At 42.8% G+C, this 23607-nt stretch overlaps 3 protein-coding genes across 3 annotated transcripts; all 3 read right to left on the bottom strand.

Annotated features, from left to right (window-relative positions):
- Nucleotides 1–1821: 1821 nt before the first annotated feature.
- LOC123168007 (uncharacterized) lies at nucleotides 1822–5884 on the bottom strand. Its single transcript, NM_001427928.1, has 5 exons — nucleotides 5411–5884; nucleotides 3333–3457; nucleotides 3165–3256; nucleotides 2276–2362; nucleotides 1822–2090 (listed from the first exon to the last, which is right to left on the bottom strand). The coding sequence occupies exons 1-5, from the start codon at nucleotides 5743–5745 to the stop codon at nucleotides 1974–1976; spliced, it is 756 nt and encodes a 251-aa protein (NP_001414857.1). The 5' UTR covers nucleotides 5746–5884; the 3' UTR covers nucleotides 1822–1973.
- Nucleotides 5885–7894: 2010 nt separating this feature from the next.
- On the bottom strand, nucleotides 7895–13128 carry LOC542834 (glutathione gamma-glutamylcysteinyltransferase 1-like). Its single transcript, NM_001427927.1, has 6 exons — nucleotides 12341–13128; nucleotides 12070–12233; nucleotides 10583–10634; nucleotides 10272–10499; nucleotides 9679–10185; nucleotides 7895–8587 (listed from the first exon to the last, which is right to left on the bottom strand). Exons 1-6 carry the CDS (start codon nucleotides 12809–12811, stop codon nucleotides 8507–8509), a joined length of 1503 nt encoding a protein of 500 aa, NP_001414856.1. The 5' UTR covers nucleotides 12812–13128; the 3' UTR covers nucleotides 7895–8506.
- Nucleotides 13129–15810: 2682 nt separating this feature from the next.
- Nucleotides 15811–21793, bottom strand: LOC123166184 (O-fucosyltransferase 15). The gene is made up of 10 exons (XM_044583953.1): nucleotides 21346–21793; nucleotides 20401–20490; nucleotides 20180–20294; nucleotides 19971–20032; nucleotides 19117–19205; nucleotides 18878–18998; nucleotides 18644–18787; nucleotides 17957–18285; nucleotides 17522–17762; nucleotides 15811–16965 (listed from the first exon to the last, which is right to left on the bottom strand). Exons 1-10 carry the CDS (start codon nucleotides 21604–21606, stop codon nucleotides 16654–16656), a joined length of 1764 nt encoding a protein of 587 aa, XP_044439888.1. The 5' UTR covers nucleotides 21607–21793; the 3' UTR covers nucleotides 15811–16653.
- Between the last annotated feature and the right edge of the window lie 1814 nt (nucleotides 21794–23607).

The raw sequence follows: 23607 nt of genomic DNA, 5'->3' as shown, positions 1-23607 counted from the left end.
GCTAAAGCCTTCTTCTCCAACATTGTCCGACTTCATGGGTTTCCCACATCCATCGTTTCGGACAGGGATGTGGTTTTCACTTCGGGCTTTTGGAAGGCTATGTTTGCCGCCGCGGGGACACGCTTGCACATGAGTTCGGCCTTCCATCCGCAGTCTGATGGGCAATCTGAGGCTGTCAATCGCGTCATCACCATGTACCTCCGTTGCATAACTGGGGATCGCCCACGGCAGTGGCTCCAATGGTTGCCTTGGGCAGAGTACTGCTACAACACTTCGTACCACTCAGCGTTGAAGGACACGCCTTTCAAGGTGGTTTATGGACGGGATCCCCCCTCATTCCGGGACTATACGCCGGGCGAGATTCGCAATCAGGCGGTGGAACGGCAGATCGTTGACCGCGATCAGTTCTTACACGACATTCGTGAGCATCTCCTCCAGGCAGCACAACAGTACAAGCATTACTATGATGATAAGCATCGGGCCCTTTCTTTTGATGTTGGAGAGTGGGTTTGGCTCCATCTTCAGCACCGGCCGGCGGCATTCCTTGGAGTAGGCGCCAAAGGGAAATTGGCTCCCAAATATTATGGGCCTTTCAAAGTCCTCGCTAAAATCGATACGGTTGCTTACCGTTTGGAGCTGCCCCCACGCGCCCGCATTCACAATGTTTTCCATGTCGGGGTCCTGAAGAAGTACCATGGCCCACCGCCGGAAGTTCCGCCGATGCTTCCACCTCTGTTTCAGGGTCGAGTACATCCAACCACTGTCCAAGCATTGCATGCTCGTATTGCCCGCGGTATCCAGCATGTGCTCATTCACTGGGAGGGCCAGCCGGCGTCTACTGCTTCATGGGAGGATGTTACAACCTTCCGCGAACGTTATCCAAGCTTCCAGCTCGAGGATGAGTTGTTTCAGAATGGAGGGGGAGATGTCATGTGCGGCCAGCCCTATAGGCGTAAGGGACCTGCACGGGCCGGCCCTGCACCTGCCTAAAGATATGTCCTAGTTTAATTACAGTCTTTTTAGATTAGGAGTCTGGGTATTAGTTGGAAAGGTTTAGTCCCGAAGAAGGTTACCCTGCCAACACTCAATTGTAATAGGAGTCTTAGTGTAATAGGAGTCTTAGTCTGGTCTTGTAATTAGGCTATATATAGTCAGCCCTTGGATCAATAAACGCAAGCAGAATATCCTACAACCTCTCCTCCCTTGCTCCTGCGCCACGGCGCCCCTCCTCACCCCCTTCTCCAACCATAGGCAAGCGAGGGCCTCGCCCTCGTCCTCCTACCAACCACGACTACAACCTGCGCGGCAATCAGCCGGGCCGTGACAATCATGCATTGATACAATGCAGTCAATCAAACTATGTGTAAAACATAGTTTTATTCATATACTCACCGAGTCGGGCCCAACCGAAGCACATACGCAAATAGCCAAAAAACTATGCGGATAACCAAACACACCTGTAGTGCATCCCATTCAGCCCCGGGAGGAGGGTTTGCCCTGGGATGTCGCGCGGCACTTCCGTCACAATGACGTTGTTTGCGAGGATGTTCCAGTCTTGCAAATATTTACTTGGACGAAAGCCTCCTGCTGTTGGTGCTGGCGGAATCTGTCTTCTGGAATCGGAAGAGCAAGACTAGCCTTGGCTACACTCGCTACACTTGCCCTTGGCTTCCGGAATCTGTTGGAGATAGATACGTCCTGTACAGCTTCTCTTCACTAGAGTGGCAAATTGGCCGTCAGCACTAGATAATGGCTCCAGATAAACACAAGCCCCGACATACCAGCTATTGCCTCCCCACTAGAGTGGCAAACCCTGCTTTATTTAACATAGGGGTAACATATGTACATTGATTTCGTTCCTTGTAGCCTTACACATATAGACAAGGCAGACACGTAAAACAAGCGAAAGCTTCATAATGGTGGACTTACAGGTTACAACAACAACGACAACAGCCACTCGCCAGTAGTATTGATCAATTCGGAGGACGCGTCTTAGAACCAAGTGCCCTTGAAAGCTCTCTAACAAGGACAGACTTCTCCCCGGACTCTCTGTCGCCTTCGTAATGCCATTTTCGGGATGTGCCTTCAGCCTATAATTTCAGTATGTGGAAATGGCATGTCAATTGTGTTACAGGACTTTTTCCACACAAAAAAATGTGTTATAGGAAACAGAAGAAACCAGAGCAGGACCAATCTGAAGTACAATTGACTCATCAAAGACAAGAGGATCAATACAACAACCAGAAACAAGGGATGGGTTCCGAAGTTTTGTTACCCATTTCCTTAGTGGAGCTATCTGTTCTTTGATCATATCGGCATGTGGTTGCACTGCGTCTTTTCCTTTAGCTCTGACGTCGTCTACCTGAAAGGGGATACCAGTGTTGTTTCAGAGAGGATACTTGCCAATTAGATGTCTGGATTTTCAACTCTTTTTTTTTGTTCAATTGTTATTATCAAGGATATGAACTACTCACAGTTTAATATGTTAACGTCAGCTTATCCAACAATATTCGAAATTGGTTTATAATACGGTCATTGCATCAAGCTAGTACTATAACAGAAAAAGGGAGATTTAACATGTCATTGCATCATTGGAGTGGGGCTCTACTATTTCAAAATTTCGATCTCTTAAATATCATTACGCAGAAGAACCCCTTAACATCCTTAATGTTCTCCCCACCAGTAAATTGGATCTAAACCCATTATCGCTCAAACATGTTTTCCCATTTATTGCAACATGGTAACTGGCAAGCAAGTGATATAACTATTCGAACTGTACTTGGTCAGAGCGCGAACAACAATGATATGCGGGAATAATCAACTTGGCTAATGGTCAGGAATAGGGGGCAGCGGGGGCTTTCTTGGACAACTATGCCAAATAACTGAGTGATTAACTAAAAGAACGCTGAAATAAGATTAACAGCATAACAGCTAGGATTTGAAGACCACATTTTTGGGGAACAATCAATGAGCAACTGAAGACAGGGAAACAATGAGATTACAAAACTTGAATACAAAACATAAGTCTCAAACAAGACAGGTGAAGATCACCGAACCTAGAATTTTAATTGCAATCTGATATAGCATTTTTTTTCCTTTTTCCTGAAGGTAGGAAGTATATTTACTCTTGTATAGTTCAGTCTAAAGCAAGTTCCATGACTTACTGAATGCAACTGTAGTTTATTCGCCGTATACAACAACACAGCTGTTGCTCCTCCAAACACCAATATAGTGCCAGCAAGAAATGCCTTTCCAACTGCATCAATGAAAAGGTGAGAATAGCAGATCTTGAACAACACTAGAACACAGAATTTTCTGGCAAAATTACATACCCTGTGAGTATCCAGCAATTACAGCCTTCAACTTCTCAGGATCCATGGGAGGAGGGTGCATATCACGCCGCCGCTCATTGGCAGTTGCCGCTGAGTAGTAAGGCTGCTCAGTTGGAAGTTCCCATCTGTAAACAAATTCACGCCAAACACAGAAAAAATATGAAAATGAATCATCAACTTATGTTTTACAACATTAACTTAATTATCTCATAGAATGGCTAGGGCCTAAGAACATAGGAAATGCTCTGCAAGTAACTTTAAATATAAATTCCGTACTACCCTCCACCACTCTAACTTACCAAGGTACTCCCTCCGTCCCAAAATTCTTGTCTTAGATTTGTCTAAATACGGATGTATCAAGTCACGTTTTAGTATTAGATACATCCGTATCTAGACTAATCTAAGACAAGAATTTTGGGACGGAGGGAGTATGGTTCAAGCGCCCATTCTTCATCTGAAAGTAGATCCTCTTTATCCTCCAGTTACGAGCATTCTCCCAGATTTCTTCGCGCCAACAAGAGCCGCTGCCCCCCCCCCCCCCCCCCCACACACACACACACACTCACTCACACGCAGAACAACTATATGCTACACCCAGAAGAAATAGTTTTTATTTAAAATTTCGGAAGTAGTACTCCCACTACAAATCTCACGGTACCATTTGCAGCTCTTAGTATGCAGAACTAATTGTTGATCAAACGTTGCAAAGTTTTAATCTTAAACTATGAGTTCATCTTATAAAAATAAATAAATGGAGCAAGTAGCACATAACCTCTTGCTCTAGTATCAAGTTGAGTTCTCTAACCAACTAGTACAAAGGTTGAGCTATCCCATAACGGTTCTGTATCTGGTACAGTATGTGCAAGTACGAAACTGCATTCCTGGATGACTTATAACAAGTGCTTATGCACATGCTAAAAATGACCACTTCAAGCAACCTCTCGTTATGACATTATAGAAAGCAGGCTGCAAATAAAAGAACATTGTCTCAAATTCATGATTTATAACATGGATCTAGTAGTGTAGGTTTGTGATTGGTTTCTTGCTTGACCACAACTATCTAGTGACAGATAATTACATATGAAATTTATAATTGATTTTTCAGTATTATTGACTTGCTCCATGTACATCCCTACCGCTCTAGCTCGGCTCAACATGCTTTAAGTCACTAGAGATTTGTAGCAGATATAGATACAAATTCAGTTAGAAACTTAGAATTAACACCCTTTTGGTTGGGTTGTGGCTTCACTGAAAGCAACTTTGGGTTTTCCTGCTAGAAGCACCTCTTGGCTGCTTCGCTCCCCATTTTTTATATAAAGGGTGTATTTTATTTGCTCAAAATGGAGCATCAAGAGGATAAAAACAACAATGAGCACACCCGGCCTCTGCATAGCTAGGACGCACACAGCCATTACCAAAGTGCCTTGGTGAAAGCTAGGAAGCTAAAGGTAGGAAAAGACTGTTTGGTTGGGCTGCAGCCTTTTTCAGTGGAAAGCCACTCTAGAAGCCAAACCAAATAGGGTTTGGTCAAAATATTGCGAACCTATTTGGAGTAAAGGTTGGGAAGTCCATTGTAATTAGGTTGCACATATCGAAAACATATCAAATTCATCAGGCTGTACATTCTGAAGTGATCCGTGTAAAATTACATAAGCTCAGTGCATTGAGTGAATAGAATCAATTTTAGAACAATTTCCATATGAAAGCACACCCACCGCCTCACATGAGCTCATAAGCATGTTTTCTTTCAATGTGTGTATAAGTCATATACTCCTTCCATCCCACAATATAAGACGTTTGTGCAAGCTATTTTAGCTTGCAAAAATCTTATATTGTGGGACAGAGGGGGTATATATGATTTTCCAGGTACGTCCACACGAACCAACAATTGCTCTCACAGATCAAAAGATGCATCACCCATATACACCAACAGGTAATCGCTTGCTGATCATCCAAGCATGAATGATCGGGTGTACTTTTCCCCAATTCAGAACGTACACATATACGAACAAGCACCCGATTTCAAAGCTACTGTGAGCGAAAAAATTGGAGCAGAACTGAAGGCAGCAGAGCCGCACCTTTTGGGGCCGAAGGTGGCCTGCGGCAGGGCGACGTACGAGCGAAGCGGGTTGAGCACGTCGGGGGACACCCCAGCGGCCTCGGCGCCGCCCTGTGGGAGGGCCCAGCGGGTGGAGCCGTAGAGGGTGGGGTCGGCAGGAGGCGGCGTCGGCCTGATGGGCACGGAGTGGCGGAGGATCTCCGGGAGCACGTCGGGCGACGGAGGCGGGGACGCCGGCCTGGGCCCACGCGCGGACGCGGGGAGCTTCGCCGCGAGGCGCCCGGCGGCGAGCTTGGACTCCTGCAGGAAGTAGGCGCCCTCCTGGGCGGCGAGGCGCCCGGCGAGAAAGCTCATCGGCGGGGGCGGAGGCGGCCGGAGGCTAGCGGCGTTGTTCGGGCGCTGGGTAATTTGATCGAGCAGGTGGTGTGCGGTGCAGTGGTGTGCGGAAAGGTCGGAGGCGGCGAGTTCTTATGTAGACGGCCGTTCATAAGCAGTGACGTGGATGGCAGCGTAGCTACTTGAGCTATACTACTATGTGATTTTACAATGTAGTGAACGTTCATAAACAGAGATTATGAAACCCTCGGCTGTTGCATCATCTCTGTTTTATCTTGGTTGGTTCGAAGGAAATACTCCATCCATTTCATAATCTAGTAAATGTAGATTTTTTTAAGTCAAACCTCATAAATTTGAGTAAGTCTGTGGAGAAAACTATTAACATCTAGAATGCCAAATATATATCTTTAAATTTGATATAAATAGTTTTCTCTATAAACTCTTTTTACGAATTAGTTTTCTCTATAAACTTGATCAAAGATTGTAAAGTTTGACTTTTCAAAAAATATATACGCACTACATTATGGAACGGAGGGAATATGAAGTAATTCAGGGTATAGTAGTTTGGACTTTCAACGATTGAAACAATATTTTATTTACATATTGTGAACTAAAATTTCAATATTGAAGTTGAGATACAATTTTTCGTATTTATATTTATTAATTATTCTAAATCTCGTCAGAAAAACTGTCTGTATTTTCGATGTCTGAATGTGAAATTTTGAAACACAAAAGATCAGAATTGAAAATTTAAGAAAGATCTAAGTATTGGAAATATGAAATATTGAACCCACAAAAAAAATCGATAATTTTACATCAACGGGCTAATACGGGGTGTTTACGGACCTTTACATAACAAAATCCCCCCCCCCCCCCCCTTATTATCAGTGGGGGGTGAGCCCCCCACGCTGATTTTTATCCAATCAAACTAGCACACGTGAGGAACCCCGTTGATCCCGTAATAATATATCCGTGTGTGTAGCATTGCTCAAAAAGATAGTAAAAGAAATTATGCATCTTCAAATATAACACTAGAGATATAATTTCGATTGCTAAAATATAGACCAAGTAAAAAAACACAATAACAAATATTCATTTGATGTAGTCATTTAAGGGGGAATTTGATGACTTGCCACACCTTTCTTTGCAAAACAACATAATCGCCTAAAATTGGATCCTTCTTGGTTTAAACAACCGCCCAAAATGGAACTTTAGAAATAGTAAGTGATTGTCACAAATAGATCGTTTCATTGGTAAGAATAATTCAAACAATACTAGAAGAATATAATGGCATAGCTCTATGAAACCAAAGAAAATTCATAGGATAAGAGCATACAGTGCATCCTATTTGTAGCAATCAAACCAGCTCAATTTCATGTTCTCTAACTCAAAATCTCTATTTTAAGAAATAAATGAATAGATCAGAGCCCCCCCCCCCCCCCCCCCCAAAAAAAAAAAACTTCTTGGAAAGCAAGTAAAAGAAGTCGTTTCATCTTGACACCCCCTTCCACAAGGCAGCAGTTCCCTTTCTCTGCCTTGGTCAACAAGTCCATTTCGCCACATCAGTCAGCGATAGCTGCACTCCAACATTTATTATCACAAGGATTAGAGCCGCCAACATCTGTTTATAGCGGTTGCTTTTAAACACTTCTATATGCAAAACAAGCTTCTATAAAGGCCGTCTCTTTTGATAGTACTTCTTCTGTCATAAAATAAGTGTCTCAACTTTGTACTAATTTTAGTATTAGTATAAAGTATAAAATAAGTGTCTCAACTTTGTACTAATTTTAGTATTAGTATAAAGTTGTACTACTCCGTCCCATAATGTAAGATGTTTTTTGACACTACTGCAGTGTTCAAAAACGTCTTAGATTATGGGACGGAGGGAGTACTAAAATTAAGACACTTATTTTTTGGGATGGAGGGAATAGACACAAAACATATCAAATGCTGAGCTACTGTCAGGTCAGCGCAGAGGAACAAGCGGCTTGCACTCCAAGTAGTCAGGATTGAGTAGCTACAAATTTCAGTACTCCCTCTGTTTTTGTATACAAGACCACATCATATATTTATGCTTAATTTTGATTATTAATTTACCAACAAAATGTGAGCTATGTGCCACAAAAAGTATGTCTTTGGATGCACATTTCAAAGAACTTTCTGCTGATATATTTTTTATGACATATAACCCATATTATGAACACCAAAATTATAAGTCAAAGTTAGATAAAAAAATTGAAGTGACCTTGTATACAAAAATAGAGGGAGTAACACTTTTACCAACACTCACAGTCAGGTGGCCGGCTATTATTATGCAGGCTTAGTTTGACAATTGGATACCGAGTAGCATATCTGTTGTGAATACCAATTTAAATTTCATTGCGATCTGGCTCTGGCGTCTCTTATGAATCTACCAGTTCCATGCAGAAGCAGGTTATTCCGTGTCACCACATTGGCTGACAGGTGTTTTACTAGTTAAGTGAAATCTTGGTGTTCATGGTTAATGGAACCAAATGGATACATAGTCGAAGAAAATAATATAAACGCAAAAGAATTTACATATATAGTGAACCAAAAGAGACCGGTAACCAGGATGTTACCAGCTATCTTGGCTCCAATACTCTCTCAAAATCCTATTACTTTGATCCTTAGTATGTCCTCCTACCTCACGAAGTAAGTCTGTTTATTGAATCATATATTTTTGCCTCGATAGTATGCTCGTGGGATCTCCAAGGGCCTTATCTCCTAACCAAGTGAGCAGATTGTCGCAGCAGCGTCCCTAAGGGGATGGAGGCTCTTGACATGCCTCCTGTCCTTTACAACCAGCCAAATAATGGAGCTGCCGCCTTAGATGCAGTATCTGTTAACAGGAAAGAGAATCCAGTTACAGTACATATAATACTTCATGCATAATAGGTTTTGGGAGTTCATTTAGGAATAAATGAACTATTTTTTCCTCTCATGGGAATATGAATGGGACTGTCCCATGGAATGAAGGCTTATTCAGGAAGAAAAACATGTGGGTACAATGATGATTAAAAGTAGCAGTCTGCTGTCAGAGAGAGATATCAGTCAGGAAAATTGACAGCATGAACTGGGCTGGTAAAGTAGATACCCATCTGCAAAGAGGTGTTCTAACACTAAACTAAATGAAAACCTTGTCGTAAATGCTCATGAATCACCAAAGGAGCACAGACATTGAGGACGAAAATACATAAAGACCAGTAAGACAGTAACCGGCTGATAACCACCTGGTTCCGAGTACTGACTTGATGCGATAATAGATCCGTTTTTTGTATCCTTACCCTTAATCTCATCTATTCGCTTATGTTTTTTACTCACATGTGTGCCCATAACAGTTTGATACACAAGTCAGCTCTTGAATTCATACGAAAAGTTGCTATAACTTAGAATATCCATCTTATACGATGGCATGTAGACCAATGTCTGCATCTATAGGAGTTAGCCGGCTCAAAGCGCAATGTGGCAAGATAAATTTAAATAAAAAGACATAAAAAAGATGCACCCATAACAAAATCCATTTCAGGTAAACAAAAAGAAGTTGGAATAGGCTGTGCAAGCTGTGAGCAATTCATGGACTCATGTAGCAGATTACCACTGCCGCACCCCAAATACAACAGAAAGTCAAAACTTGCAATATATCCCAGAGTCCCAGACTACCACACTCAATACAGGAAGTACATAAGATTAACTTCGTTAGTGTAAAGAGGATAAAGAAAGATTCAGTTGCGCTTTCTATTTGTCTGTCGTTAGTGGTGCTGGTTTCGGATACCTATCTCAGATTTCCTACTGAGTATTAATAGGATACTGGATTACTGATCCATTTAGCACAAAGCTTGATATAATTTGCATAAGAAACATAAATTTAAAACATGTTGCTAAGGAGCAAGGTAAATAGATACGTGAGATACTTGGGCTGAATCAACGCACCTCCTGTTTAAGAAGATCAGGAAGATTGTCTGTTGAAACAAGACTCTGAAATTCAGCTTTCACGTTCTCGTCTTTTATGCCAAGCCATGTGTTAGGCTGTAAAACCAGCAGTAGGACAGTTAGAACATCTGTGCTTGATGGATACTTGACAATCTTGCTCCTCAAGTTTGAATTGCATAAGCTTGTTTTTGACGAGGATGTTGGTAAAAGCAAATCAACAGCCTGTTCATTCCCTTTAGATACCACGGTTCCTGAGATAACAGTCTTTAGTCCATCACCATTTGCTTCTATACATTTGATACATGTTTCTCGGCAGCAGAACCCATCTCTAGATACAAGGTTACCAGATAGGAATGCAGCTCCTTGACAGCACACAGTGGCTGCAATCTCGGCAAGCGAATCTTCATCACTTGAAGACGAGCAACTACCACATAGCCCCTTGGGATATTGCAGTTCGTGGACTACTCTGAAAAGATCAGTATCACGGATTTGCTGTAATACTTTTTCCTGAAAATTAACAGAGTATATGGTGTGTTATGCAAGGGAGAAACAGTAACGGTAAATCAGCATCAGCAAAGCAAATGGAAACTGACCTTCAAAAAAAGCCTTTCTTTCTCCTCTTTACTCAAGCTTGATTCACCTTCCTCTTTTCTCCTAACTTCAATGACACATTTGATCAAATCTCCAGCATTGGCTGGGAGAGATTCCACTAGGCGGGACAGAAGTGTTGTAACATTGTCTAGACTCTCATCCTTCAGTAGATTGGGCACATCTTCCACACAATACTTTGCCATGCTTTTCCAACTTCCATGGCCGCAACTCTTCAAAAAATTGGAAGCAATGAGAAAAGGAGAGCCGAAGATGTCAATTTGCATTTGATACAGCATAGCAATGGCATGTTTACCACTGTGTAGAGCAATGAAGGAGCTGAACTGCGCCTTGATACAAGCATGAACCTATCAAATACGAAGACAACACCATCATAAGGTGGCATGCAACACTGCAGTTTCATAATTTATTTATGAATTCCCATAGGAAGAACTAGAACAACAGTTCAATTTTGCAGTCTATGTTTTCTCTAAATGAAGAGGCAGGTCTACGGTCGGCTACCTGGAAAGATCTGAATGTACAGGAGATAAAACATGTGTAATGTGATGTCAAGGTCTATGACTCTACACAGACACATGATACAATGCAGCTAGCCAGCTAGTTGTAAGAACTACTCACTCTGTTCCTAAATATAAGTCTTTTTAGAGATTCCAGTATGGGCTACATATGAAGCAAAATGAGTGAATCTACACTCTAAACTATGTCTATATACATCCGTATGTAGTCCATGTTGAAATCTCTAAAAAGACTTATATTTAGGAACGGAGGGAGTACTAAACTACAACTGGAGTAGCATTACATCAGAACCAAAACAATCAGGCACCTCAAGTAGCATTGAGTTAGAGCAAACACCCAGGCTTTCCCAATGAAGCATGTCGAGCTAATCAAGAAGGCAAAAAGGAAATGAACTAAACAATTGCAACTGAAGAAATCAAGATGCTCCCTGCAATAACATGTCTCAAGAACCTAATAAAAATGAACTGCAGCCCATAGGGCAGGTTGCAAAGTTTACTATCTATGATACCAAAGTACATAAAAATACTAACCATACAGAGCAGGTTTTCTTAAACCAAATATTAATTTTAGAGCTATTAGTAAACTGCGTGTCAATACAAGATCAAAGAAGCAACGCGTATCCTGATAATCACTGATAGTAGTGTAGCCCAAATGCGGTTGATTAAATCAAAACTGTCCGATTTGGTTACAAGGTAACAAGACAGCAAACTAAATTACATTCAACAGCATCTTATACAGGACTACAGGAGTACAATGTTGACTAAGGAAACAGTGGAAAGAGACAGAAAGATGGATAAACACTCAGCCTCTCCCAATGAGCATGTTGAGCCAATCAAGAAGGCAAAAAGGAAATGACTAAACAGTTGCAACTGAAGAAATCAAGATGCTCCCTGAAAATAACATATCTAAAGAACCTAATGAAAATGGAACTGCAGTCCATAGGGCAGGTTGCAAAGTTTACTATGACACCGAAGTACATAAAAATACCAACCACACAAAGCAGGTTTTCCTGAACCAAATATGAATTTTAGAGCTATTAGTAAACCGCGTGTCAATACAAGATCAAAGCAGCGGCGTGTATCCAGATAATCAATGAACAGTAGTGCAGCCTAAATGCAGCTGCTTAAGCCCAAATCTCCTGTTTGACTACAAGGTAACAGGACAGCAAACTGAACTACATTCAACATCATCTTATATACAGGAGTACAAATGTTGACTAAGGAAATGGTGATAATAATAGACAGAAAGATGGATAAGAGAATATACCCCCTGAGAAGCCCAGTTGCTTCATCAGTCGTGTTCATGGCATCCCAGAGAAGCGTCAATGGAACCCAATGAGGAGGGTATTTGAAGCGCGCAACATCCAAGATGAGCGCCATGTCTTTCTCGGCATGATACCCGCCGATCGGTGAGAAATGGCCAGTCCCAGTCTGCACCCCCGCACGCCGCATCAGACATTGTGTGTGATCTAACAGGGGGAATTTTGGGGAATTGAGGAACAAAGAGAAGGTGTAGCACTACCAACCAACCAACGAACCTGCTTGAAGGGGCTCCTGTGGTAGGAGGAGATGAGATGGCAGTCCTGGGAGGAGGCGCAGCGCGTGAGGTGGGCGCGGAAGTCGTGGATGGTGGTCTGGTCGGCGCGGAAGGACTGGACCCGGGCGCCGGCGCAGTGCGCGAGGCAGACGACCTTGCCGAAGGTGATGCCCTCGGCCTTGACCTTGTGGAGGGGCTCGCAGCAGTCGAGCATGGACTCGTCGAACCAGCGCCAGGGCCCCTTCCACGGCCGGCCGGGGTCGATGGCGAGCGCGTTGAGCACGACGGAGAGGGAGGCGAGGCCGCAGAAGGCCGGCTCCGACTGCGTCTGGAAGTAGGAGATGAGGTTGAAGAAGCCCTCCATGGTCCCGCCCTGCAGCGCCTCCGCGAACAGCCGCTTCCCCTCCGCCGACGCGAACTCCACCGCCGGCGGCGACGGCAGCACCCGCCGGTACAGCGACGCCACCTCCATCCTGCTGGCTTCCGCCGGCCGATCTGCTGCGAGAGTACGGACGGCTTCGGGGGATCTCGCCACCTGTCTGTCGAGTGTCGACTCTCCTCGTTTTTATTCCTCTCCCCCGTCCCTGAAATTCAATAGGATTTCAACCTGGGAGTCGTCGTCGGCGCCTCGCTGTCGACCGCCAGTTGTGCTCCTCCACTTCCGCTTTTCGATGCTTAAATTTCGCCCAAAGTTGACATTCTTTCCGTATTTTCTTCTGGTAGCTGTCAATTCTTCGGAATTCGTACATATCCTGCGGCCGATTCTGGATTGCGGTTGCCGGCAAATGGGTTTATGCTATGCCGAAATAAAGAAAGGAATGGTGATCACCTCCAATATTCGTAAAATACAAAATTCTGCACGCGACGTTGACTGAACGTGTGTCTGCCGTGGCACCAAATTTCAAACACAAATGTGATACACATGTCATGAAAAAAACCGGTGGCCATCTTAGTAGGAAATAGCAAACAAAAAAGTTTACAATTTTTGAAAAAAATGTTCACAGATTTGGAAAGAGTACAATGATTTTGAAAAGAAGCTCACGGATTTTCAAAAGAAAATTCAATGGATTTGGGAAAAAATTCACTTTCTTCGGGAAAAATTATAAATTGAAAAGGAGTTCGTGGATTTGACACGGATTTGAAAAAATCTATGAGTTCTGTAAAAAGGTTCGTGAATTTGAAAAATAAAACAAACTTTTTTTTCACCCGACCTCTACGAGTTCAGGGTTTAAAATGGACTTTTTCCGTTGTTAAGACATGACAACTTTGTCCCGCTTTGTTTTTTTAGAACATTGCCATGTTTTCCAACCTCGTGTGAACTGAAGTTGCCATGAAAAATGTTCGGCTTGCCATGCTTAAAATCTGAACGTTCAGAATTTATCATTTCTAATCTTTTTTTGACAAATATAACCATGAATAGTAGCCAAAACCAAATTGTTCGGATGAAGAATCTTTTTTCCCTAACTGTGTGAAACGAAATGGGTCATGGCCTTTAATTGGACATCTGTTACACGCTAAATTCATTTTTATTACACCGTCTAAAAAATCATTATTATTACTCGTAGTATATGTCACATTCATCCCTTGGTCCTTTTTTTAACACAGTACAGACGCAAGCGCTCATACGTACACGTATACACTCACCCCTATGAACATACATCCTACCCCTATGAGCACCTCCGAAAGACTGAGCCGGCATACCATTGTCCCTCTAATCATCTAATCACAGGTTGGTTCGCCATTCATCCCTTAGTCTTTCGCAATAATTATGGCTTGATTATTTTTTGAGGGGGAAAATAACAAGGCCATAATTAATTACATCTTACATTTTTTACAACAAAGACGACCGATGAAATTTAACAATATGACAACTACCACATTTGGCTATACGTCTAAAAATATCCTAACCATGCCAAAAAAAACCTTACGACTAATGACTTTGGTTGGCTCTTTCGTCAACACCTTAAGGGCTTGTTGGGTTTGATGGGATTGAAGATGATTGAGGGGGACTAATATAAATCTCTTGCAGGTCAAAATCGCTTTTGATCTCCTCCAATCTTCTTGGGAAGGTGGTAATAGGAACAAGCTCGAACATGAAAACGAAATGGAAGGGGGAGGAGTGGCAGGAAGTTGGAGGGAAGAAAGAAGAAAGGATTGCGGACATTAAGGGAGCTTTCTTTCTTGAGACGTTGCACTGATCAACTGGAGCGTTGTCTTTCTATCTACTCCTACTCCCTCTGTCTAGGTGTATAAATTATCTTAGGTTGTGCACCGCGACCAAGGCGGAGGGGAAAACGAGAGAACTTAATGTTGTTTTCTAATTAATAGCATTGCATGCAATGAACTAACCACGACATGTCGTGTTTGGTAATCTTAAGTCATTGAAAGCATGCACGGCTCACATCTCTTATTAGTTGATACTCCCTCCTTTCCGGTTTATAGGGCTTATCTCAAAATCTTAGTTTTTCCATTTTATAAGGCTCAACTTGGTTGTTCCCCATCACAAGTTCAGATTCCAAGGTGCATTAATCATTGCATGCAAGTATTAAGAGAAAATTGACCAATGCATGTACTTTATGCATGCATGCATTGCAATTTACATTGGTAGACATAATTTTTGGAGGAAAACAAGAGCATTAATTGGGTGCTTTTGCAAATTACGAAAAGTATTCCATCACTCACCATGTACCTTGGTTGGTGAGATTTTTGAATTAAGCCCTATAAACCGGAAAGGAGGGAGTATGTCACGAAACAAGAAACAAGGTGGAAGTCAATGTACCGTGCCTAAGTGTTTTAGAATTATTTGGTTTTCGTAAGGTGACATACACCTAGACGGAGGGAGTATTTGATTACATGTAGCTCTCTTGCACAATTCGAAAAGAAAAACTATTACACTTTCGCTAATTCCTAGGCAGCAGATTTTTTTGCAATCTAAGTTGACTTTCTAACCCAAAGTCGCACCATATTTCACTTGTGCTTGCACGTTTCAGAAAAGGGCATGATTCATGCCATGTATATAGAACATGTTATTCTATTCAAGTTGTGATAATTTATGTCTCTTGATTTTAAATTTTAAACTTCTGTCAGGGTTTTGTGCCAACATTTTTAATCCTTCTTTCTTATATTTTTATTTGATCATTTGTAGGCCATCCTAGTGAACCCATCTGGGTTGCTGATAGATTTATAGTCGCACATATTATGAGCTGGTCCATTAAGAAAGAACTTTGACCAGTCAAGTAAACAGCCAACCTTCCTTTAAAAAGGTAAACATCCACTTTCCATAAGATGTACTACCTTCATTAGATGCAAATCACACAGCTAACAAAAAAGTGACTGAAATTTCAGTGATCTCAAGCAACTGTTCAATTGATAGGCCCTAGCCATCAAGGATTCAGACAGCCATATGACATACCAAGAGGGAGCTGCAGAGGTACTACTTGTACAAGTTGGAAGCAGAAGAACAGGACCTAGTAAGAAATTTCAATAGTATTCCTGCCAAAATCACCGGTTGAGGAAATTCAAAAAGAGAATGGAGATCGTCCTCATAGCAGCAGCATGACGCTGCAAGTCTGCACTTTGATGATACACAATGTATAGATACACAAAATGGCAGCATTGCTAACTTTGCCCTTTGGTATAAACTTACAATATGTACGGCTCGTATAGTACAACATTATCCACTGAAAAGGAATGGGAACAAAATGTACAGCAAGTTTGAGAACTTGACTAAACAAATGATGGACGAACCACAATTGATATGGCATGCTCCAATCGCAGAAAGCCAGAAGCCTGTGTTGACAAATGATAGATCTTCTGAACTCTGAACAGAAATAATTTAGTTGTTTTTCCATCTGTCAGATATACAGATAATACACTCGCGGTAACAATGCCGTTCCCAGCCTGACTTATCAAAAATACGGCAGCAGCAACATCGTAGCTCAGATGCAAAAAAAAAGTTCCTGATACACTCGCGGTAACAATGCCGTTCCCAGCCTGACTTTATCAAAAATACGGCAGCAGCAACATCGTAGCTCAGATGCAAAAAAAATAGTTCCTGATCTACCATAATCCAAATGCAACGCAATGTCAAGCTGATCAGAGCAGTCAGTAAATTGAATTTGATCCCAATCAGCTGTGCTGGAACCATATTTAGAATGCACAGTTGTTGTTCAGCTAAAGTGAGAACTTTGTCACCCAATCTCAAAGTTGATTCCAGTTGTGCTTCATATTGAGGTATCAGCCAAAGAGCCAAAACAAGCTCTGGGCCTCTGGCAGCATAATACCGTTACAGGCACAAGAAACTTCCAAAATGTCTCAATTATCTGTTCTGCACATACACTCTGGACAACGCGGATGTCTGAATATGCTCCTTGCAATTGGCCTCTCATGGACTTGCTTAGTTTGTTGTATGAGTTTGTTTACTCTAGTTTCAAATTCCTTCCACTCTATTGTGGCATTCTTCACAAGTATGCTGGCTAGGCGACGCTTATTTGGTCTTAATGTGGGAAGGTCCCCACCACCATAGTACATGCGGTATCCTTGAACAAGAGAAGAGAACTGGCTGCCTGGGTCAGTCATAGCAAATGCATCAGCTGATGCACATGCAATAAAGTCCAGAGCTGCCAACTGCAAATGGCAAGAGAAAAAATAAATTATTTCATCAAGTATAATTAGAACGCATAAGGTGCTTCTTTCTTTTTCAAATTAAGGAGCAGAGCTCCCAATTTCATTTCATTCAAAATGAAACTGATAACACAGTTGTTCGTGCTGACCCTCGAAAACGAAAGGTTCCACTTCTTTATCATGCAGGTGCAGATTTTCATTCAAAATTCTGATATTGCTAATATTCTTTATCATGTATGCCACTCTAGTGGTTCGAATTTGAATTTCACACATGAGTCACCTTTAGTACGGAACTGGCGAAAGAAATACTTAAGCTGCCCACATGAGCCACCTTTAGAGTGGAGCACATAAAATTAGAGCATTCCTGGTGTTGCACGTGCAAACTTGTATACATTTCAATCAAATTGCAGGCCATATCTAAGGTCCATACCCATCCGAGGCTTAAAGCCTTCAAGAAGCATATTTGCTTATGAATGGTTTACATCCATGTCTAACAACACTTTGTTTGCACAATTTTCTACCTATATACGGAATCAAATAAAACATCTTATCAAGTTACCTGCGATGAGAAGTTTCTGAATGGTTCAAGCTCCGATGGGGACAGAAGTGTTTCTTTAGTTACTAAAGCAGGATAAAGGCGACTTATGGCAGCCATCCTACGCCCCCCTCCATAAATTTCAGCACCTGCAATGTATATACTAGTCCTGCGCTTGAAACCAATAGCAGCGAGCATAAGCACAGCTTCTTCAGGTGCAAGGGGGCATTTGCCTTCAGATCGCAAGAAAGCAGCAGAGGGCAATCTGAAACAATAGTTGGACTTTCAGAAACATATATTTTTTTCTGAAAGCAAAATATATTTGATTGGACAGCATTTGATTTGGATGGAACATTTTTCAACATTAGACATACAAAGAAGATCATTTCATTGTCATGAATGCACAAACAGGGCATCAAAAAGTAACTGGAAATGGAAAACATAGGATGGCATACATACTTTGTTGTCCTCTTGATTTCTGTCAGAGCAGGAAAATGAATTTGACGATACATCTCTAATTCCTCTTCCTCATCTTTCCCACCACCAAAGTAACACATTGAGTATGCAACCATATCAATCTCAAATCTGAGATGAACTGCTAGATATTTGGACGACCCGTTCCTGTTCCCACCGGGGACGGATTTCCCAGCAAAATGACCTAAAAGATTATCTTGCAAAGGAGACAGATGGGGCATGTGGCCATGCAATCTCTCTACGAGTAATGCACCAGTTTCTTGTATTTTGTGTACAAAACGAAGAGCATGAAAGTTACATCTGCATCGCAATCTCTGTAGAACAGTTAGCATATATATAGTTAGAACATGCTTTCAAATTATTATTTCTCACTAACACAGTGAAATTCTAATGCTTTATCCATGTTTCATGTATGTAATTTTAATATGTGGCTAAATCAGGAACAGAGGAATAAGAAACCTAGCAAACATAGTTATAGCTTCTTTATTGTATCTCACTTCATGTATGGATTGAAACTCATGTCATAGCTCTGGTATGCGTTTTGTAAAAATACACTGCCCATCACCAGTATTTATGCAACCTAGATTAACAATGTCTGAAGAGAACTCATGGAATTTAACATGCATATGGGTTTGCAGGTAAATGGAAACAATCAATAGAAAATGGCAATACCTGAAGTTGAAATGGTATCGGGTCAAAAGATAAGCGGTTGCCAAATCCTACAAAGTGGACAACTCTGTTCTTCAGTAAAATTGGTAGTATCTTTTTTACATATATACTTGGTTTTGCCTCTTTCATGACATCTGTATCATTAACCTACAGAAGAATAAGAATTGGGCAATACAGTATGAGCATCAAAACCATTTTTCCACCTCTACAGCTTTCTGCAAATCAAAGATTACTTACAAGGCTACCAATTGCCTCCAAATCTAACGATTGCAACTCCAAAGGAAGCTCCTTCACAATCCGAATATCAGGTTTCAAATATTTGATAAAATAATCCTCCTGATATATATCTCGAAACTGGCTACGATATTGAATTTAATTGAACTTTAGAACATAATAGAATTATTCAACCACTGACACAAGCTATCAACACATAAGACTAAGATGAACTTATTTTGTAAGGAAATGTTGAAATATACCTTTTGTCCAGCCAGACATTACTGTACAAGAACTTTGGAATGACAAGAGTTGCATTGAGCAACCGGGATATGGTAACGGCATTACATATCTGTTAGAAGATAAACCAGAATGCAGTTAAAATTAACGAAATAAGTTTGAATAGCAGTTAAGAAATCTAGAGCTTGAACTGTAGTTTCCTTGAAGATTTTTTTTAATTAGACCAGAAAAACTGAAAGATGTTTCAAATTACATAAGACAAAAAAAATGTTTACAATCCTCTTGCTCCAACTTGCTGTGAAATGAGAGTCTTGTGGGATTCATGCTAATGATGCTTGTCATCCTTGGCCAAGCTTTGACATCATATTTATGGCAAACCTTTTTATAAAGAGGATATGGATTCAACACAGAACATACTACATAGTCTGGATAAGTCGTAACTTGCTTTAAAAAAATGAAATGCATTAAATTTATGACCCCCTAAAATGAAGTAAAGTGTGATATTGATTACAATTATTCAGGTAATGAACAACCCAGAGTCTCTTATGATGTTACTCCGTTCCTAAATATAAGTCTTTGTAGACATTTCAAATGGACTATAACATACGGATGCATGTAGACATATTTTAGAGTGTACACTCACTCATTCTGCTCCGTATGTAGTCACCTGTTGAAATCTCTAGAAAGACTTATATTTGGGAACGGAGGGAGTAGAACTCAAGTAAACCACCATCCTCCAATCCATCAAGGAACGAAGAAAACAGAGTCTTCTTCTCATAGTCTCTATTTGCATGTAACAACTGCAGACCTCTTCCACACTAAAACCTTGAGGACTAAATAGAGCGCATCTGATGTTACACAAGTTAGGATTACTCACCGCTACCCTTTGCTGGTTTATTCCACCATTTGCACTGATGATGATGTAACCATTGGTTCCCTCTGTAGTTAACCAAACAGGAGCCTAATTAAAACAACAGAGTGATAAATCATAACACAGAGGGGGGGGGGGGGGGGGGGGGGGGGAGGGGGTGGAGACAAAAAATCGTTGTGTGTGGGTAAGTGCAAAACAGCAACAGTAATGCTTACCTGATGAACTGATATTGCCTGATGCTTCCCAATCCCTTTGGTCAGAGCAAGGTTTCCACAAAGTAGCATTTATTGGCTCTTTCCATAGGTCTTTGGGTTCTGGCCTATTATCTACCTAGGTGATTAACAGTACACGTTACAAAAGAAAAGTTTTCATGAACATGCGGACCAACTTTGAACTTGGGATGAACACATAGTTGCATTTATGAATGTTTTGCTACCTCTGCCAAAGCATGGGCCGCCAAAGCGAGCAGGCGTGTGAGCATGACCGGGTGAGGCCTCTTCCCCTTTTCAGTAGCATTCACCTCTTCCTTGAAACATTTGAAAACACAAAATCATCCCTCAGTAATGTTATATTATATCCAACAGCATACGTGTTTATCTTTATACAAAGAAAAAAAAGGTAGCTTTCATTCCCTCAAGCAGGATGCACATTACATGGCATCCCATAATGACATTGTCCGAAAAAACAATAATGTATGCCAGTAATGGAAATAAGGAGGGTGTATTGACTAGTCCCAGGATTATAGTACCTCCCAGAGAAATTCTCTAACGGTCATGAAAATTTCTGAAAATAACGAAATATCAACATTAACACAGCATGCACCTGCAATAACATAAAAATTCAAACCCAAATTCGGCCTACACATTGATAAACGGAAAGGACGAATTCTGCTGTGAATAATGTCTGATCCAAATCGGGTGAGTAATAGCCCACAGAGTCAGACAATACTGACAGCAGGATTGTTTTTTCTTTCTCGATGTGTAGTTCGAATTTAGATTTGAAATTTCTGACATGGTAGGCGCATATGATGAAAATGCTGTCCTTTTTGTCCATAAATTTCCATGACCTCAAGAGAGTGGGTTTCTGAGCTCAGTAGTACTAAAGCAAGTTGATGGATAGTAGATGCACAACTACGAAGTTTTTTGTCGAAGAAAAGAACATTAATTTTGAAGCTTATGAAATAGTAGCTCAACATCGCGACACACTGCATTTTGCTATTTTGCACTCTTTCAAGTCCGCCGGCTAAAAACTCTCTTAACCAAAAGCCAGATTGCGGAATGTAGCAACGAGCCATGTTCTCAGTCCCCTAGAAGCAAGCATAACCCGAGGACCTAAGCCGGATCAAAGCCAGGAAGCACTCAAAGAGAAGCAGCGGCATTACCAGGGTGGAGAGCGAGGAGTTGGTCGCGCGGGGCGGGTGGCGGCGGAGGCGGAAGCGCGGGCGCGTGGCGGGGTCCTGGAGGCGGGAGAACATCCACCAGTTCATGAGGAAGAAGAAGGCGACCAGGGCGCCCCAGCAGAGCAGCCCGCGCGGGCGGCGCCACGCCCTGCGCCGCCGCCGAGTCCGCAGCACGGAGGCGGCCGGGGAGCTCGCCGAGGCCGGCGGCGGGAGCAGCGGCGGCGGCGACGCCGCCTCCGGCATCGCGGGCGGCGGCCGGATTTGGATCTCGGGCGCGCGCGCGGGGAGGCAGGGGATTTGGTGGGAGGGAGTGGGAATCGAGCGAGCTGCGTGGGCGTGGGATGATCGGCGTGGGTTTAGCGGAGTGCGGCTGCGATTGATTGCGAGCTTTGTTTAATTGATTGATGGAAAGTGTGTTGCGCGCTGGAGTTGTGTGTAGATCGTAGGAGGGATGGGTTAAAAGTTGGTTAGCTGTAGGCGTGGCACGGAAGGAAAGAAGCTGTGCGGACGGTCACGTGAGGGGAGCGTGCTTCTTCCTCTTTTTCTTTGAGCCCTGATAGGCGCCGGCCCGCCGGCCCAAATTTGGTTTGGGCCGGTTGACTGCCAAGCGTCTGATTTTTCACGCATCAAGGGACGAGATTGCCGCGATCAGGTCATCTTCCTTCCGAACGCACGCGAGAACAAAAAAAAAAGATCTTTGCAGGTCAGCCTCCTCGTGCTCGCCCTTGGCCGCCCCGTCGCAGCTCGTCGGGGCTGCTCGCCGGATGCAGCTTCTGCGGCCCGGTCGAAAGAAAGACATCCCTAGCGCCACATGCCTTTTACATCTCGACGTGTCTCCCGCCCCCTGGTTGCAGCATCGCCACCAGCCGCCGTCATAGCTCGGCACACGTCCGTCACTGTATCGCCATGCAGCTCCATCGTCGCTGCTCACCATTGTTAGCTAGCGTTCTGTGTTTGAAGCTTTTCTCGGGTTGTAGCTTTTCTCGACACCGTTTGCCGCTTTTTGCGGCTCGCACGATGGCCGACCTTGAGCTACCCCATATTCAGTTGAAGCTTTTTTCAAAGCTGGTTATAGCTTTCTTGGTTGCCAAACGTAGTATTTTTCAGTACTGGTTGCAGCTCTGATGCACGTCCATCGAAGCCCTTGCTTTCTCTGTTTCCAGCAAAAAATGCCACCGGTCATAGCATTTCGCGTTGACGGTTGTAGCAATTTACGTCATTGTGACACACGGTTGTAGCACGGCGTCGCCCGGCTACAACTCCGGTGAACTCGGGTTGCAACTGTGATGAACATGGTTGTAGCTTTTTTGGTGAAGCGGTTGTAGTAAATCCGTCACCGGTAGTAGCAAAAAATGGCGACGGTTGCAGCAAAACACTCGATCGTTTCCAGCAAAAGTTCTTGTCGTCAGTTGCCTCATTTATTTTGCTTCTCCATCGCCGTTGTTGACTTGGGGGTTGCAACTTTTCTACACCACGGTTCCAGCACCTTCACCAAGGGGTTGCAACTTTTCTGCGGGGGTTGAAGCTTTCTGCAAAAGCGGGTTGAAGCTTTTCAATTCAACGGTTGAAACTTCCCAAAAGAATGTTGTAGCATCTCCAGTGGGCAGTTCCTGCATAGGAAACTGTGAGTAGTAGCTCGTGGACGGCATGTCCATGGCGGCTTCCCAACTCCGGCTCGCCGGGGCGGAAGAAATTTGCAAGCCTGGGGCAGTGGAAGAAGTGTTTGTGGGCGCTGGTGTTGGGGATGGGGACCTACGTGGGATTGGGGCTAGCTGGCGACGGGATCTAAAGGAGGAAGACGAGGAGCGGCTGAGAGAGAGAAGGTGATCGAGAGGAAGAAGATGAGCGGCTGAGCAAGAGAAGAGGATCGGGAGGGGTTGGGCGAGCAGGTGGGCCAGCTGTCGCACGAGGCCCACACACTAGTGTGTTCCCGTGGAGAAGAAATAGGAAACGTTCGATTTTTCTATATAGTACGCGTTGTGCGCGACCGGTCGAAGTTTTAGCCGGTTCGCCGGCCACAAACGTTTTCCTGTTTCTTTTGGCTATATGAATGCAGAGTTAAGGACGGTTCTTTTGGGGCTAGGCTTCTGAAATAAAATTTTAGGTTAGGCTTAGAATATGTTGACGAGGGACAACTTATTTTCACAGCCAACCATAAGCCTCAAAAGAACTGGCAGGCTTCTAAAATAAAAAATTATGTTGGACTTCTAGAATAAGCTGTGGAGGGGCAGCTTATTTTCACAG

This window comes from Triticum aestivum, chromosome 7D (genome assembly GCF_018294505.1).
Source record: "Triticum aestivum cultivar Chinese Spring chromosome 7D, IWGSC CS RefSeq v2.1, whole genome shotgun sequence".
Lineage (NCBI taxonomy): Eukaryota > Viridiplantae > Streptophyta > Magnoliopsida > Poales > Poaceae > Triticum > Triticum aestivum.
The sequence above is the reverse complement of the archived record's forward strand: the minus strand, read 5'-3'. Positions and strand labels throughout refer to the sequence as shown.

Coding starts and splice junctions, on each gene's coding strand:
- LOC123168007 (NM_001427928.1), bottom strand. CDS start 5,745: ATGAGCTTTCTCGCCGGGCGCCTCGCCGCCCAGGAGGGCGCCTACTTC. Junction 3,458..5,410: donor GCCACCTTCGGCCCCAAAAG/GTGCGGCTCTGC, acceptor ATTTGTTTACAG/ATGGGAACTTCCAACTGAGC. Junction 2,091..2,275: donor TAGCTCCACTAAGGAAATGG/GTAACAAAACTT, acceptor CTGAAATTATAG/GCTGAAGGCACATCCCGAAA.
- LOC542834 (NM_001427927.1), bottom strand. CDS start 12,811: ATGGAGGTGGCGTCGCTGTACCGGCGGGTGCTGCCGTCGCCGCCGGCG. Junction 10,500..10,582: donor CTTCATTGCTCTACACAGTG/GTAAACATGCCA, acceptor AATTTTTTGAAG/AGTTGCGGCCATGGAAGTTG. Junction 10,186..10,271: donor AAGAAAGGCTTTTTTTGAAG/GTCAGTTTCCAT, acceptor GTTAATTTTCAG/GAAAAAGTATTACAGCAAAT.
- LOC123166184 (XM_044583953.1), bottom strand. CDS start 21,606: ATGCCGGAGGCGGCGTCGCCGCCGCCGCTGCTCCCGCCGCCGGCCTCG. Junction 18,999..19,116: donor AATGTCTGGCTGGACAAAAG/GTATATTTCAAC, acceptor TCAATATCGTAG/CCAGTTTCGAGATATATATC. Junction 18,788..18,877: donor TGGAGGCAATTGGTAGCCTT/GTAAGTAATCTT, acceptor ATTCTTCTGTAG/GTTAATGATACAGATGTCAT.